This window comes from Cladophialophora carrionii (assembly GCF_000365165.1).
Source record: "Cladophialophora carrionii CBS 160.54 unplaced genomic scaffold supercont1.4, whole genome shotgun sequence".
Taxonomy (NCBI): domain Eukaryota; kingdom Fungi; phylum Ascomycota; class Eurotiomycetes; order Chaetothyriales; family Herpotrichiellaceae; genus Cladophialophora; species Cladophialophora carrionii.
In genome coordinates, this window is record NW_008481829.1 from 1427987 (window position 1) to 1445085 (window position 17099).

The 17099-nt window shown below is 54.9% G+C and overlaps 6 protein-coding genes across 6 annotated transcripts; 1 reads left to right on the forward strand and 5 right to left on the reverse strand.

The window, feature by feature from the left end:
- Positions 1–897: 897 nt before the first annotated feature.
- Positions 898–1334, reverse strand: G647_05185 (uncharacterized protein; the record flags this gene model as incomplete). Its single annotated transcript, XM_008729517.1, has 2 exons — positions 898–994; positions 1069–1334. The coding sequence occupies 2 exons, from the start codon at positions 1332–1334 to the stop codon at positions 898–900; spliced, it is 363 nt and encodes a 120-aa protein (XP_008727739.1).
- A 422-nt stretch (positions 1335–1756) lies between these two features.
- On the reverse strand, positions 1757–2794 carry G647_05186 (uncharacterized protein; the record flags this gene model as incomplete). Its single annotated transcript, XM_008729518.1, has 1 exon — positions 1757–2794. One exon carries the CDS (start codon positions 2792–2794, stop codon positions 1757–1759), a length of 1038 nt encoding a protein of 345 aa, XP_008727740.1.
- Positions 2795–3500: 706 nt separating this feature from the next.
- Positions 3501–5273, reverse strand: G647_05187 (uncharacterized protein; the record flags this gene model as incomplete). The annotated part of the gene is made up of 2 exons (XM_008729519.1): positions 3501–3796; positions 3854–5273. 2 exons carry the CDS (start codon positions 5271–5273, stop codon positions 3501–3503), a joined length of 1716 nt encoding a protein of 571 aa, XP_008727741.1.
- Positions 5274–6950: 1677 nt separating this feature from the next.
- G647_05188 (uncharacterized protein) lies at positions 6951–8726 on the reverse strand (the record flags this gene model as incomplete). Its single annotated transcript, XM_008729520.1, has 1 exon — positions 6951–8726. The coding sequence occupies one exon, from the start codon at positions 8724–8726 to the stop codon at positions 6951–6953; it is 1776 nt and encodes a 591-aa protein (XP_008727742.1).
- Positions 8727–9682: 956 nt separating this feature from the next.
- On the reverse strand, positions 9683–12503 carry G647_05189 (uncharacterized protein; the record flags this gene model as incomplete). Its single annotated transcript, XM_008729521.1, has 3 exons — positions 9683–9942; positions 9992–12217; positions 12266–12503. The coding sequence occupies 3 exons, from the start codon at positions 12501–12503 to the stop codon at positions 9683–9685; spliced, it is 2724 nt and encodes a 907-aa protein (XP_008727743.1).
- Positions 12504–15612: 3109 nt separating this feature from the next.
- G647_05190 (uncharacterized protein) lies at positions 15613–16092 on the forward strand (the record flags this gene model as incomplete). The annotated part of the gene is made up of 1 exon (XM_008729522.1): positions 15613–16092. The coding sequence occupies one exon, from the start codon at positions 15613–15615 to the stop codon at positions 16090–16092; it is 480 nt and encodes a 159-aa protein (XP_008727744.1).
- Positions 16093–17099: the final 1007 nt, after the last annotated feature.

Here is a 17099-nt window from a genome sequence, read left to right on the forward strand (position 1 = left end):
GTGGAACGAGAAGGGAATGACTGCTCGACCGTCCCCACCGTCGCCGCTCATGGTTACTAAACAGTGTTCGTGCGTACTGGGTAGCAGGGAGGGAAAAGGGCATCCAGGTGCCCGAGTACGAGAGAAGTTCTTCGTCCCAACGTGATTATTTCCCGGATGCATCTTTTGTCACAAAACTGCTTTGACACGTCGAGCTTCAGGTCCTGCCGGAGCGTATCACGTAGCCTTCTCCAGACCCGTACCAGGAGATGGAGGGTTCGCTGTCAAGGTCAATACCAGGGACTACAACATGAGGTTCCAGATCACATTGCGATACTTGGGAGACATTCGTACTGCAGCTCGGCTCTCTCCAAACGAAGGGCTTAGGAGGACCAGCGTGCATGAAGTACTTGCCCGTTCCGGCGACAGAAATTGTGTTTATGCAGCTGAGTCACCAGCTGCCTGACACCTAAGAACGAGGTCTCGGGTCGACAGCCATGCTGCAGGGTCTGGCCATGGTCTGGTTTCTGTGGCTGTCCGGAGAGCGCCAATCTGGTTGGCCACAGCCTGTAGCCTCCACGAATGTCTACCCGGGGTCGGCATTCCTGGAACGAAGAAGGTAGGAGTGTTGTGACACAGAGCACAGTTGCAGCCTGAGACTCAGGTGTGTCCCCAAAATGCAATATCCAGTTCTTGACAAGAATGGTTGTCGCTCGATGCAGCTCTATCCCAATCCAACGCCCCTCTGGTTGATATTCTCCAGGCCAGTCGATGACATTTTCCAGCCTCTGCCATTCACGCGTTTAACTCCACCTCGCCGATGCGACACGAGAGACCCTCACAGACAAGGAAGCAGTCCAGCTCTGGACTCTTCCTGAGGACGCTTTGCCGCTTCCTGTGCACGCAGCACCCGCCTAATTATTCCTGTTTGGAGCTGGCATCCGACTCGTGACCTTGCGCCTTGATGTTTTCGCGGAAAACGGTTTGTGCAAACAGTGTCTTCGGCTTCGCGTTCCTGTGTTGTGCTTCTCGTCAGCTACGCCCGTACTGGCGCCGGGGAGATTCGTGGGGGCATCTCAATTCACGTACTTGAACCTCTTGCCCTTGATTTCACTCAATTTCTTGGTTGTCGGGCTTCGAATTGCATCCGAAGGCGAGATGTATGTCTGGCTTGCACCACTCTGATCTTGCGTCTGTGTGCATGCTCGGATCTGTGGCGGCTCGAATCTAGGCATGGCTGTCTTCTGGTCCAGAGGTGAGAGCTTGCCCGAAGATGTTGCCTTTGTTGGTGAGAAGGTATTGGGAGATTTCTCTGCGAGAGGACCGCTCGAGGAGGTGTCTTTGGTTGGAGACATTGTTTGCGCACACTGGCAGTCCGTATACGCTTCCGTCCGCGAAGGATCCAAAAATGGTTGGGATGAGAGAGACCTCGAGGCTCGTTTCGGACTGCGCTAGAGTTGTCGGTGGTCGACGATATCGCTCGGAAGGGACAATATGCACAATGTTATGTCGGAGTTGCAGCCAGAATTCCAATGCACTCGGTGCACGCAGCCAGTGGTTGACCAGGTACCAGGCACCAGGCACCAGAGTCTGGCATCGGTACTTAGTGGAGAGAATGTTTGGGCTGACGTCATGGTCAAATCGTGCGGCGTCTCCGGGCAACGCGCCATGCGTCTCATTCTCATTCTCGCCTCTTTCGCCCTTCACCTGCGCACCTAAGCCAAAAGTGCATGCTTGTGACCAGGGCCAATCTTCAAACAGTTTTCCCACTCCCCAACTAGTCCTCGTCCACAACGGCAACCTCACTGTCTTCTTCCTCGTCCTTGGTGTACAAGAAAAACTGCACAAAGATGGCCATGTCCAACAACAGTGTCCCCAGACTGCCGGCGATCCAACTCGCATTCACGGCAATATACCTCAAATACAGTGTCTTCGCTTCGCCGGGCGCGCAGTGGCCCGGCTTGTGGCAAACAGGCGAATAAGCAAAAATGGACATGTCATACGTCAAATTGCCAATGCAGGCAAATAGGAAAAATAGTAACGAGACACCCTCCGTGCTTTTGCGCTTGTAGTTGAGGAGCAATTGCGGCACCCGTGACCCTAGGTAGAGCACCGCGCAGAGATACCCAAAGACCTGGCCGAGCAGGTCAAACTCCAGAGGTTCAGGTTCGTCTTGCTTGACGTGGTGTCGGGTCCTCTGTTCGCCGATCCACCACCCGAAGACTCCCGCTGCACAGACAAGGAGAATGGCGAAGGCGTTCCACAGGGCCGTCTGGAGTGTGCTGGTCGGCCTTGTGTTGCTGCTAATGGCCGGTAAATCAGTCGCCTTGGGAGGATCGATCAGGGGCGTTGCCGGTGACAGATGTGCACCATCGACGGACAGATGTCGTTGCCACTGCGATATCGATGTCGATTCTGCCCCCGTAAGCGGCTGAGTCGCCGAATCGCTCTGAAGTAAAGGCCGCGTCTCGGCATCGCCGTCCGGGTGAGGCTTGGGTTTGACTTGATCCGTCAAGGTGAAGCCTCGATAGTAGAAAACCTGACCTAGGAGCACGATGTCTGCCAGCGTGTAATAAATGGCGAGGATGATCATCGTCGGCAGGACGCCCTGCAGGATAGCTCCCAAAATGTTGAAGACATCGCCGGCCAGCCACACCACGAGGAAGACGACGGACAGTCCCTCCGCCGAGCCTCGCCGAAAATTCTCGATAATCTGAGGCGAGAAGACAACGACCCAGCAGGCGATGGAGATGGAGCCGCAAATGCCGGACAGAGCCTCGATGTCGAGCGAGGTCCCTTGCTGTGGTGGGAACATGACCGAAGACGTGAAGTCGCGCGAACGATGCAGAAATGAAGAGTCCTCTCCCCCGTGAGATAGAGATCTGTGCGATCAAGCTTGAAAATCAGGAGAAAATGAGCTCCGAGTACTCGTACGGCAAACCCGATCTGTTGGGCGAGAAGCCTCCAAGAAGAGAGACCAAAGAGTCGCAAAGGTGAATGGAATGACGTCCGTGGTGAGGAGAAATCTCTGCAACCTTGACACATCAAATCTGGGGAAATCCCAAGGAAACGAAGCCTGCATCTGACTCTCTCCGCCGCGGCGAGATTCATCCGAAGCTCAACGCAGTAAGAATTCGCGTGCGCCCTTATGCAAGGTACGAGTACCTCGTACGGGGACCGGTACGGAGTAGTCCGGTCCCAAGTTGCGTGCCAGGGGGGTTGTCTATCCATGGAAGAGATCATTGATTTGCAGTCCCTAGCGCCGAGCCATTCTTAGTCCTGTACGAGTATCTCTCAGTGTTTATGGAGAAATGCTCGGTCGAGCAAAGTCGTTCATACCATTATACCCTTTTTGTACCAGTGCCGTGTTTACACCGAGCGGCCGTCGCATGAGACAGAATGTTCACCTGAAATGCTTTTCCCACAGTCGATTTCACAGGCCTTCATAAAGCGTCCTCCAGATCCCCAACCCATTCCCCGATTGATGTCGCCAAAAACCATGAAAGGTCATGCAATTGTCATTACTTCCTTCTGCCGGCACAGCCAAAAAACGCCATGAAACCGCCACCACCCGATCTTTGGCCGTCTTCCGTTTGCGGCTTTTCTTGATGTATGGAACGCGCATTTTCCTCGTCGCCAAGTTCAATACTGCTCAGATCCTTCGTCTTTTCAAGCCACTGGAGATTCTGCTGTGTGCTGATGCCCAGGCCTGCTTCTGCGTTTGTCCCCGGTTTCGATAACCACTGTTTCAACTGTTTCGTGGTGGCCTCGCTGGCTGGGTTCGCTTGCATCTTGCTCCACGTATTGAAGAGGTGGTCTGGAAATAAGTCAGTCCCTAAATCATGCCCGGCAGACACAGACCCGTGTAGCTTACCATATTCAGCCACCACCTTCCGCAGTTCTCGCAGGATCCGGGTTTTGGCCAACATGCGCTCCGACACACTTCCAGACGATGTCGGGTTTTCTAGCTTTTCGAGTTCCTGTTCCAGCTGCGAGATTTCGTCTTGCAAGGACAAAAGTAATCGGGCATGGACGTCGTCGAATCTTCGTAGCACGATCGTATTCTTTTCAGTCATGAAAGACGCCACTCTGGCATGGTCAAAGGGCCGAAATGAAGGCATGGTGGGAGGCAATGGTTCTTCTATGGGCGGCTGCGGCGGCCTATGTGAACCATTGTCGCGGGTCGAAGGTCTTCGACTCTGCATGTGAGCCTCGGGGGGGAGCTGGGGCAGTGGTGTCGTTGGTGCAGGCGTCGGGATCTGCGATTCGTAAATCGTGGATCTCGGGGTGGTTGCACGAGAGTCGGTGGATTTTCTCGACCTGTTGCGTACCGGGGGCTGCTTTGGAATGAGCTCGGCATCGTCAGAGCTCGAATTCCGCTGAGACCGCAGCGAAACGTTCGAGGGGTGTGAGTGAAGCGCACGCTGTCGCCGTTCGGACGCCGTCGACTTTGCAGCCTGAAGTCTCGGAGACGGATCCGGATACTGGGCAAGCTCAAATGGTGGTATCTTGGGAGAGGGCAGATGTTGGGTTGGATTGAAGGTCGTAGATGCCGCCGGGACGCTGGGCAGCAAGCGTGGTGACTCTTGAGGGGTCTGAGGCAGGCTAGGCACCAGCGACGGCCTTCCTGGAGTACTACCAGTAGCTGAGGCCATCGGCTTTCGGTTGTATTTGGAGGTCGGTGGGAGCACTGTGTTTCTTTTCGCGGAGGTCATGGACGACCGGATGGACGGGTTCACCGTCGACTCCACCATCTGTTCCATAGGCTGACTTTGGCGACTGGATGCTCGGTCATCCACCACGCTCGCATTCTCGTTGTCTTCAATGCTGGGCGTGCTGACCATGTCTCGTTGTGTGTCTGCGCCGGCCGAATTCTTTTCTTCGTTCGACCCTGCCGTGGTCGAGGTTGTCTGACGATTATGGCCCCGTGACGCATCTTGGGCGTACTGGATGTGGTTCGGTATGCTGGGCAATGGCTCGACACTGTCGAGGGCGCTTTGCGATCTCGAGTCGGAATCCGAAGCGACACTCTCGGGAGCCATGGAGCTCTTTGAGTAGGCATGAGAAAAGCCCGGTCGTGGTTTGGGCGAGTTGGGCTGCGACGGGAACAGGGAGAAGCTCGCGGGCGGTTGAGGTTGGAACACTTCTTTCTCGGTCGGCGATAACAGTGGTTTGTATGCGGTGCCGTCCAGCACGGGAATCCAGTTGGGATCATGAATATCAACCGGTGTCGAAGTGTTGTAGTACGACCGTCGCCCCGTGGGCAACTCGATGGGGCCTACTGTGGCAGCCATTGTGCAATATGCTCTTTTTCGTCTTCACAATACTCAGTCAATGCCACGAGCAGGTCGTCAGAGGAGTATCGAAGCCGAGAGTCCCGTGCTATGGGTTCGCGTAGGAGTCGCCGCCGGCCATTCTATGCTAAAAGGGTCAAGAACATGGACGCGACAGGCGAAGAACTTCCACGCCGACATTGTTAGCAAGCGAGAAGCGGTATTCCTCACGAGGAGTCCTCCAGCAAAGCACGAGCACAACCGACAGGGAGCGAGAAAAGGCCAACCCATGCCGTTTCTGCCACGGCTAACAGGAACGAGTCCACCCTACTTCCAACCATGACGCTGGGCTGAAGCCACAGGGGCCGAAAGGGAAGTCTAGCAACGGGCGATCACTTCAGGATGCTCGATCCAAGCCCAGCGATACCGCATGGGGACAAGTTCTGGGAGAAGATTGAGTCGGACGCTGGACCGTTGAGTTGTGGAGATCTCAAAGCGGGCTGGCGTAGCCTCATCGAGGGTCAAGCACACCTGGGCAGGCAGGGGGTACTGTGGACGGAGTACGGAGTACGAGTACCGGGTACTGTGGACGGAGTACGGAGTACGAGTACCGGGTACTGTGTACCGGGACTGTGGACAAGAGCAGACGGTCACGACAATCACCGAACAGTCAACAGCACTAAAACGGACATTTCGCTCGGTGCGCCAGGCCGAGGCTCCACTCCAATCACAGACGCTGATCCTCCCTGTTGGGTCCCCGTTCCTGGACTATGCCTCTCCAGGCGAACACAACCTGGCCGGATCACGGCGGGCCTGACGGCTGCTGCTGCTGCGCGTTCAAATTAGAAAACCGAATTCTTGCTGAAGATTACAGGACAAGGAAAGAAGCGATATTGTCCTTGCTGATGGGCTTGCATATTCCGCAAATAACGAGATTTGATTTTTATGGTGTGTCCTCAGTACTACATGTTTGTCTCCCCGTGCTGGATATCGGCATGGGACGGCATGACAAGGGATGCTAGAAGGACGACAGTCAACGAACGACTTGACATTGACGTGCACGTGCGACAAAGTACATAGTACCCCGTAGGTAAAGTTGACAGGTGAAGCAACGGCCCCCGGATCCAGACTCTTGTGCCTGGAGTGACTCCCGGCCAGCAGCCCTCGTTGTGCCCCAAACGAGCTAAGCGTCGCCGTTGACTTTTGCGGCAGGGGCGTCTTTTCCGCGCTGGTGCGTCTCTTTCAAATTGGCCTGGTCCCCATCATGACCGTCGAGTCGAGGCACTGAGTTCGCGACATACAGTACGAGTACACAGAGCCCACCCAACCAGAGTTACTGTGTACACAGTACGGAGTACAGTACTCCGTAGAGAGCGAAGCATTCCTGCCGAAGCCGACCGGGTCCAAATCTTCTGTGGCGTTACGAAGGATGACAGCTTTTACCCACCAGTTACATGTCCTTCAGTACAGTAAGAGATGTATCATCAATAATTGTCGCTCGGAAGGGCAATTTGACGATCAACCCAGCTGTTCTAATCTTGAACGTAAGGAAACTTCCTACTGTCGCCGATCGGCATACGAGTACTCCGTACTTCTCTACGGATTAGCCTTCTACGGTAACAAGCGAACTCCTCGCCAATCTCCCTCTCCGTACCCTCCCGATTTCATGTCCATCGTCGTCGCGAATGGCTTTGCCCTTCACGCATCGTCCTCGCCTGTCGAAAGCTGCGCAGAGATCTGAAGTCGTTCAATAGCGTGCTGACGCCTGCACCGCACTACGGCACATTCCCAAGGATCGTCAGGTAGCAAGACCTCGAGGATGTGCACGCGGCACTGTGCTGATGGGACTTGAGCGAACAGCAGGTCGGCCTCCCTGGGGAGCTCCGGTAGAGGGAAGTCGTCCTCGGAGGGGTCTGGTCTGTGGAGGCCGCCTTCGAGAGCGGTCACCTTCCTCACGATATTCGCCACCAAGACGGCATCGTAGATCCCTTCTTTGCGTGGTTCCTCCTCGAGCAATCTGATGGCGTGCACCCTGAGGCGACGCACGCGACATTTGACCGCGACATAGTACAGTGGGGTGATCAGTCCCATGTCGCCGATCGAGTGCGGGAGCCCACCTTCTGGTCCGAAGTATTTCTCGCGAATCTTGCCGTTCAAGGCGACCTTGCGCATCTCCAGCGCTTGTTCTATGATGGACAGAAAATGGGCCGTGTGGCGGTCGTATTGTAGTTCGTCGTCGCACTCGCACGCCGTGTCTGCCATGATGACGGCCATGGTATGATACATGCGGAGCACCCGGCATGCAAAGGCTTCCACCTTGTCCATCTGGGACTCGAGCAGGGCGAGGGTGCTGTCGTAAGCGGACGCCCAAGCATTTAGGTCATCCATGAGACCTTTGACGCAGAGTCGCCGTGCATCATCTGCTTCGACGGGTTCGGGTGAATGCATCACATCGCAGATCTGCAACAGGATCCGCTCCAGATAGTCTCTCGCTTCGTGCGCGTTCAAGAAGATGGACGCCCCCGAGATGGGCTTCAAGTCGCTGGGAAACGGCCACGCACGGCACGGCCGCTGTCCAAACAAAACCGCCTGCACGTACAACTTTTTGAACACGCCCCGAACCCAATGATCGATGGCCTGAGCCCCGAAGCGACTCGACCCCGAAGAGAGACTGTGCGCGTACTCGAGCATCCTGAGACCATGCTCCAGATGACTTGCCGCCCGCTGGTACCGACTGCGGAAGTACTCGACCCAGATGAACGCGAGACACGAGTAGAGCGCGATGCGCAGCGACGTGGTGTCGCCGCCGCTCTGCAGGTGCGGCCGCAAATGCCATATCGCCTTGTTATACTGGCGCAACGCAAAGTCTTCCTCGCGTCGCAGCAGAGTCGGTGGCCGTGACAGTCGTAGCGGCCCCTTCTTCCCACCACCACCGTTACAAACAGCTTTATCCGAGTCCCGATGTGCAGAACACATGGCCAACACGCCGTGCGTGACCGCCACGTCGCTGGCACAAGCCTGGAAAAACAGCGCATTGCCCGCGTCCGAGAAGAAAGCCCCCGGGATTTTCCGCGCCGTCCGCCGCCAGAACCACTCGAAATGGTATTGTTCATCCGGATTCAGCGCGCGAGCAGGGTGGACGGGCAACGACGACCTCGGCCGTCCATAGACAGAGGTCGTGCATCTTTCTAGAGAACCGGCGGCTGCGGCAGCGGCGGCGGCGTCCTCTGGCTCCTGTGGCTGCCGAGGACGCCACCGTGGTTGGGACGAGCTTTTGTTCGCACTGCTGCTGCTGCTGCTGCTGCTGCTGCTACCGCCGCCGCCGCCCCAAATTCCGTAGCCGTCACATGTCCGGCCCGTGGAAACGCAGCGTCGACAGGCCGGGCGCTCTTCTCCACACCGGACGCGTCGTATCTTGCAGGTCTTGCACCCGGTTTTGGATTTCGTCCGGGTCGGCCGCCGCGGCGGCGGCATCGGCGACGCTCCCTGTGTACATGACATTGTGGGGATTGGGTGAGTGGTGCGGTATGGTATGTACCTAGGTATGCTTACGCTACCATATTTGGTTGATCAGCTTTAGTTGCAGCGCAGCTAAAGGAACAGGTCAGATCAGATCCTCAATCGTAGAGGTTGCCTCGGAGAGTTTCGCCGTCGTAGAATTTACTGTACTGTATCGTGAGGTTGGAGGGGGCCACTATTCCTCCAAGGTGATATTTCAAGTCGAGGCACAGTCGCTGCCTTGGGAGTGTGACGTGGCACATAATTGGCTCACTATGAGGGCCTGATTCTCCGCGCAATGACGAAGAGGAGAAGGCCAGTCTTCAAGCACAGCAAGGCATCTGTCCCACTGAGCCAAACACTGTCATTGTACAGCGAGCACGAGCATACGGCATCTTGTCCGTGCCTGGTGTACAGTGGGCATCGCTCATTTTATACCTGCCTTGGTGACAGTAAAACGGGCATCCTCATAAGCTCTCGTCTTCGTTCGTTTCGTATGTATTGCGCCTATTCCACCAGCCTTTGCCTAGCCAACAAAACGAGGGGTATCTATCCACAGTGGTCGTCGCCAAAAGAAATGTCGTAAACACTGTACCGAATGATGCATGACACGTGGCTTCGACATTCAAGCCGCATTGTATGTTGTCTCCATCCTGTCAATCTCTCCCAGAACTCCCGTTGGTACCTATCCCACATCGAAAGCGCGAAAAGTAGGCGGGTATCGCATCCCTCTATGGACACCCTGGTCGCTTGTATTGCATGTGTAAATCCTTCAGGGTACCCAAGCGACGCCGCATATATCGTAAGAAAGTATCAAATCAGCATACCGGATGTTGTGACTTGTGAGAACGTCTGCGGCGTGCCGCACCCCATCGCCGATGAATTCGAAGAGCGCGTCGCAGCTTCTGAGCTCCCGAGTCAGAGCGCCGTTGCTATTTGACGTCTGTCTGGTGCAAAGAAGGCGCCTCGCTATCAGCGTTGCTGCTTGGATTCGTGCTCGGCGGAATCGAGCTGCGACTGCTCGTGGTGGACGTCGGAGGAAGAGGGGGAGGCCCATTGTTCCCAAACAGGAGCTTTTCAATGGCAATGACCTGTTTGCCGTAGCTAGTGCGACGCAGCATGGGGTAACTGTGCTCCATGTCTGCCCTCAAGGCCAGGAGCTTGGCCCCTTGCAGTTGATTGAAGACCTTCTCTGCGATCGAGTTAGCATGAGCGAGACTTGGCCGAGATATACGACTTACGTAACACATAGTTACCATATTGATCTCTCATCAGTCCCAGCACAGGCGTCACACCCTGGTCGTTGGGTGCGGTCAACCCACGAAGGATCTGTTCCCGTTGGTCCTCATCTGCACAATCGATGCTCTTCTCGACGATGTTGCTGGCAAACTTGTGCTTGGAGAAGCCTAGGAGCTGTGACAGGATGATATCCACAACTTGTCGCCGGTCGCGAGGCTCTCCATTTTGGATGATGTGTTGCACAACGTAGTTGCCGTAGGAGTCACTGATGAGTGGATGGATATGCTCTAGAAGCTCGTCCAAGATCACCCGCTTGGCCGTCGGTTGGCAATATTCCAACATCCGCTGGACCACGCGACACCCATACTGATGAGTTGACATCTTTGCCATTTGCCCTCGATGGGCGTCAACGATGAATTGGATATGCTCCCCCGGTATCCGCTCAATGGCCTTTTGTACAACATGATTGCCATTCTGATCTCGGACAACCTTCAGAATTTGCATGTTAGGACCATCAAGTTCTTTGACAAGGCTCGCTTGCTGATCGGTCAGGACGTGTTCAAATGCTTTCTGTACCACACGACATCCATACATCTGCATGGACAAGTGAAGGACGTGACCTTTCATATGGTGGGCCAGGATCTTCTTCTGTGTTTGGTTGCCATGTTCGAACATTTTCTGGATCACGTAGTTTCCGAACACATCAGTCATAAGTTGAAGCAGGTTAGGCTGGATCTCCTTGAAGACCTGCTCCTTTTCATCACTGTTGGCAGTCTCGAGCTTTTGCTGGATGAATCGTGACCCGTGTTGGTCACCACTGAACTCGACGACATGGCCGTAGATGTCTTTGAGCTCAAATTTTCGATTGTTTTTGCTGTTCAATCGGAAGTCTTCCAGCAGAGGACTTCTGACAACGTGAGGCTGCTCCAGCTCGCGAATAGGCATGCGAGGGCCAGTCGGGTAGTTGTGCATCGAGGGATGGCCGTGGCTGACATAGGGATGTGCGAGGGGATTCATCCGCAATGGTTGACCAGATGTCTGAGCATCATACTGATAGGCAGTAATCGCTGGTGGCGGGACAGAAGTTGGACCAAATAGCGACTGGTCGAATCCGTACTGGTCAGGGCCGGCAAATTTGCGATCAAGGACGAACTGGTCATGATGAGATGTGCGGCTGGATACACCGCTTCCAGGTGTGCTCTGAACCGACTGCGGTCCCGTGGGGGGCGTACCTGCCGCTGAATAGTACGGACTGTTCAGGTTGCTTCGGTAGTCGTTTGGGAGTGGGGGTAGTGAGCCGCGACCTGCATATTGGAAGCCACCATACTGATGAGGTGGAGCTTGAGGGTTCAGACGTGATCCAACGTCTTGTACACGAGGGTTTGCTTGATGAAATGTGCTGTCCAGGTGGTCATGATGAGCAGAGGATTGAGAAATGTCTCGCTGAAACTGTGACTGGTGGATCGGCATCCGTGGCGGGAAGGCTCCGACAGTCGCCTGAGCCAAGGTCATGGCTCCGTAGGATTTGAGTATATCATCATAATCTTGGTTCGCAGCTGGAGGATACTGATCCACATGCTCGAAATTCACAAGGCGGCTATTGAGCTTTCCATGTATTGGCGATCTAGGTCCGTGCTGGTGTAAGGTCTCGGATGACATCCCATTCATCGGTATGTGAGAGCCAAGTCCATCGAGGTATGGCGACATATCTGAAGTCCCCTTCAAATGGGTGATGCTGCTGCCAATACGGTTGTGACCATTCTCATTCTCCTGGACCACAGAGAAGGCCCCATTATGACGGAACCTGCTCGAGTTGAATGCCTGGATCTGGGGATCGAGCTGACTTGAGCCGAAGGTAGCCGCCCGGGACGGGGAAGGGATCGCTCGAGAACCAGCCGCTGCAAGAGCACGCCTATGATTCTGTGCTTGGTGGGCATCTGGAATGTCGTCCACGTCCGGATCACTGCCAGCAAACAAGCTGGGTTGTTCATTTGTCCCGTTCGAACCGTGAGCCACAAATTCCAGAATCTGGTTCTGTCGTTGTTTCGTTGGTGACAGGGGTTGGCCTTTTTGCCGGGTTGAAAAGCTAACGGAGGATGACATGGAGCTCCACGACATTTTGGATTGGGGGACATTTTCATTGTTGATGTCCGTCGGCGTACGCAAGGACGATGTGACGGTCTTGATCTGAGCGTAATTTGAAAGCGAGCCTTGACGGACAGGAGTTGCTGGAGAAGGATTAGCGGATATGGCTTTGTGGTTTGCCCACAACTTACGCCGCATCGGGTCGTCGTCGACAGCGCCGTCGAGGAACGACTTGGAGGTTCCCCAGATCCGGCTCGAAGCATTCCAAGCGTTCTTTCCCAGGTCATAATCGGCCTTTGTAGACAGTCTCCGCTCGTATGCTTGTATCCTGCCGCCTCGTGTCTGAATGCCTTGGTCAGCCCCGCCACCCTTGACCAGGGGAGGTATACTCACGGCTTCAAACGTGGTACCGCCTTCCATCATAGTCATTGTACAGGGCAGCCGAATTTGGAGGAATAGAAGAATGGCGGTGGTCCTCTGAGGGATACTTGTAACCGGATCGGTGGGGGCGACGCAGAGGATCTTGACCGGTATCCCTGGGCTCGCAATGAATGGAAAATAGGTTATGGACTGTCGCACCAGTATGTGGTCAGTTCCCGTGCCTGAGATATGAGGGTTGGAGTCCAAAGAGCGGAATGTGTACCAGAAGCGAGAATATGTAGGGTGAGCATGTACACCAGCCCCAAATTATAGTCAACCCCCGTTGTAGATACAAGGAGGAGAAGGGAAGGAGGCCGAGAAATTACAGACGAAGGAGGTGGTTTCGGTAGGAAGCAAGGTTTGGCAGAGTCATGTACCCCTTCGTTCGCCAGCAAAGCAATGGCACAGTTCTGTCCAGCAGGCAGCCGCAAGGCAAATGAGAATCAAGGCCGACGCCTGATCGCGCCGTAGACGGGTAGCCGCAGAAGGCAGACGAGGGAGCATCTGCCAGCAGACATGCGCCTCGACCGCGGCTCACGCATGGAGCAGCAAGGGATGCGTGAAATGATGGGATGTTGACGGTCTGGTGGAATGTTACGACGCCAGGTTTGTGCAAGGCGAGTCGCAAATGTTGGCGGGGCGCAGGTGGGTTTTGCGGCGAGGCACGAGGAATGGCGGCGGCCAGGGTGGAGCATCCAAGGGCAAACAAAAACGCGGCCGCAGAAGGGATAGAATGGCGGAGAGGAAGCGCAGCAGAAATGCAACAGAGGTGACACAAAAGGACTGGCACGCACGCATGTACCGGTGAGCGAAAAAGATGATATATCACAAAGTCTCGCATGGGCATGGGAGAATCAGATAGGCTGTCGATCTGGCTGTCTGGTTTACCCCAGAAGGACCAACACTAGGTAAGAACCGTCAGGCCGAAGGGGTGCCTAAACTCAATCCAGCTTCACCAAGTGGAGTTTCTGTTCGTTTGATCTGTTCCGACTCTCGGGTGGCTTGCCATGGTCACAGGCGAGTTCGGGTGTCCAACAGCCCAAGAAGACGATCATGGTCACGGTTTCCTCTACCGACAACAGCCTGAGCGTTTCATGATCGTGGCTTTTCTTTGATCCCATCATGGGCTGTACGGCATGTTCGCAAGGACATCGAGTTCAGCATGACACTGCCCACCTCTACTGTGACTGCGTTCAACCTCTTTGAGGCACCAGGCTGATGGGGCTGACTCAGAGATGACGCGCGAAGTTGTGTCTGGGCCCCCAGCGGGGAGAGGCATACTGTGTACTGCACGCTCTGTCTGGGAGGATGATGGCTGTGTGCACCAAGACGAAAATGCTTTCTTTGATACAAGGATTTCGCAAGCTTGTCGTTGGGAGACTACTTATGCAATCCAATGCAAGAGTGAATCGTGGGAGCAACACAGCGCGAACAAGGTTGTTCGTGGCTTGTTACTGCCAGTGCCAGTGCTGCCCAACAAGATGCGTGCTTGGTGCCTGTGGCGGGCCGTTACGGAACGCTGTTCGATCGTTCTGGCAGCCCAAACTCACTTTTCCGTCGAGGGGGCAAACAGATGGTACTCTGTCCAGTAACCAGTGTTTGTTGCTCTCCCAAACTGCGTGTCATCCCAGATTCGAGCAGTGTACGCTCATCCATTACTGCCGCGTCGTACGCTGAAAACAGCTGAGGAGGTAGGTATGATTCTCGGATCCGCGCATAGATATGTACAAGCAAATAGCCTCTGAGCCTGGGCCGGGCTCGCCGCAGACCCATCATGACGCAGCGACCGTTCAATGTATGACTCGAAATGAGGCATCATTGGCGATTTAGGACCAAGCGCCCAAGGCATACTGTAAATGAATGCTCAACAAACTGCAAGGCGGCAATTGCAGACAGCGAAGCTCCATATTACTTTGGTCGAGCAGCCGTCGTTGGGGTAGGTTGTAGCCCCTGCCATGAGCAAACAGATGGTGGAACACGACGCAAGGGACAGGATCGTGTTTCATTTGACCACCGTAGCCTCGCAACTCAACCCGTGGAAAGGGTGATGGCTATATAGCCCACAAGCATGAGATGCTTCCTGTCGCGATTTATACTCCATCAGTGTCCTCCACACACACGACCCAATTTCAGCGGCGGAACATGTGAAGAAGCAGAGGAAGGCCTCGAAGGCTAATTTGTTTGTTGATGAATTGCCGTTTGCAACGGGGCCGCCTGAGATCGGTGCATTAGACTGGATCAGCTCCATCTCACACGACCAATGCAGCCTCCGACCGCCGATCTGACGCGGCGCAGTGGAAATCATTGGTCGAATAACGCGCCGGAAGAGATTGATCTCCTAGCAAAGATAAGCAGCGTGACCAGTTGGTGCCGTGGCATCTCGGCAAGCGTGGGCTAAGCGGGCGCTGTGGCTTGCAAAGGCCTGTGCGGGTCTAGAGGGAGCAACAGCACTGGCCAGACCTGCCCAGTCGATGGGCGGTCATTTGGGAGGTGGGCTTGTTGTGCTCGTCGGCCTTCGCCAACAACATCCGTTGCACCTGGGAGGCCGCCCATATTCATTCGGCTCCTGGTTGCTCTTTCTCATTCTTCCCTCGCTCACTGTCTGTTCGTGTTCTGCTCAGTTACGAACCTCCCCTTCCTTACCACCCATTCTCCTTCCTTTGGCGGTACCAGCTTCACTCTTTCAGCTGGTATTTGCTGTCCCATCGTTTTGCAAAAATCCCACAGCCGCCGATCACGGTCTTTCCCTGGTGTAAAGACTAGAGGCATTGACATCTTACCCGGACTTCCTGTTGACTGTGCATTGGTGTCGGATCCTACACAGTACGGAGTACGCGCAATCAACACCCTCTTATCAGGCGTCTTGCGTACACCTCTGACGTGCGGCGAACAGCAAGAGGCCCCCAAAATCCATCCCGCAATATCGCAGTTCTTGCGTCCGATTCTCCGACCAGGCCGGCTTCAGCTCCAACCCCGGATCTATATTCGTCTACGTCCTCGAAGGACGCCTCGGTAGCTCACGACGGCTGCAGTGCTGATAGTCATGAGCTCATTAAAATACACCTACCTAGCACGTCGCGATGGGTCCGACTTCACAGACCACGACGCACCGTACTCGATGCATCAACTACTGTTCGTCTTGTTCACCTTGTTGCTGGTGGCTTCGCTCTGCTCCCTAGCCTTGGTTGTTCTTCGTCGAAAGCGACTGGCAAGAGAACATGCCTCGATGCTGCCAATCCATCACCAACCATCACACCAGCGCTCGCCCTCTGTAAGCAATTTTAACTACGGCAAGAACGACTCCGTCTTCGTATACGACGAGAAAATGAACCTCATCCACAATTCATCAAGCCCAACTTCAGCGGCCGTCCCCGAGATCCATATCACTTTCCCCGACGAAGATGGCAAATCTGGCTTGCAGCAGGGCCGTGTGGTTGTCGTCCACGTTACTGACTCTGGGAGCGTTGGGATGGAACCGCTCCGCCAAGAAAACCTGCCACCTTATCAGAAGGAAGATGCCGATCGATTCCAGTCGCTCGATCTCGAACGCATAGGCGGGCTGAGGGAAAAGGAATCCTCAGGCCCACGGTTCTCATGAGATGGAAGCCTACGGCGCCTTGCCTGGATATCCGGAGTGGCAGAGAGCTGTTGAGCTCCTATCTTGTTTTGCGACGACGATACATGTCGGTAATGCTTGGGATTGCGCCGAATGCCAATGGGGCGCCACGCTTCTCCGGCATCGCCCGACCACTGTACAGCGGGCTAAGCTGGTCCGGCGAAGTGTTAATAGACCGATCCTTCTTGGGATCTTGTACATATTGTATAGTACGCGAGCTTTGGCGTTGACGGCGAGCGCGCCGGAATGCCAGCTGTTGATGAGCACCTTCGGTGCTGCTCGCTCCACTGCCCTTTCTGATGTCTCAAGCTTCAACACATTGCAGTGGGACAAATCTGTGTGGGTTCCGTGACTTCCTGCAGCTAAACTGATGACTGCAGGTTGCTCCTGCGACACCACATTTGACGGGGACATGGCTAGGAACCCTGAGTAGTTGCTCCTACGATACTTGCTGTGGTAGAAGAGAACCTTGAACACAAAACGAACGCAGGAAATCGTTTGAGCGCCGCAGTCCCCAGGCTATTACATCCGGTGCATACCAACGCGAAAAAGCATTGCTGAACACGGCAGGCACCTGCTCGCCATCGAGTGCTTGACCGCACTTTCGGCACGGTGCTCTCCAAGTCAGACTGCATCGCTCCCCACAAGCACCGCATTTGACCACGGCAACTCCTCTTGCCCCAAGAGCTCCTCGAACACAAGCTCGACAAGCCAGTCCCTGCGCAGCTCATACATCATCACTCTCACTATCGTTACCACCAGACATTCATTGCAATTGTTATTCCTTGTCCACTGTGTCGCGCAGAAAGCTTCCACGTGTCACTGGTCAGCAAAGAACCGGTTTCCAGCATCTCCACCAACCTCCAAACGCGTCCCAGCATTGACCAATCACGACGTCTTTCTGCCCAAGTCCGCATTTCGTGTGTTGACAGGCTGAACAAACACTGGCACGCCTGCTCAGTCGAGACCCCTCTGTCTTTGAAATCACG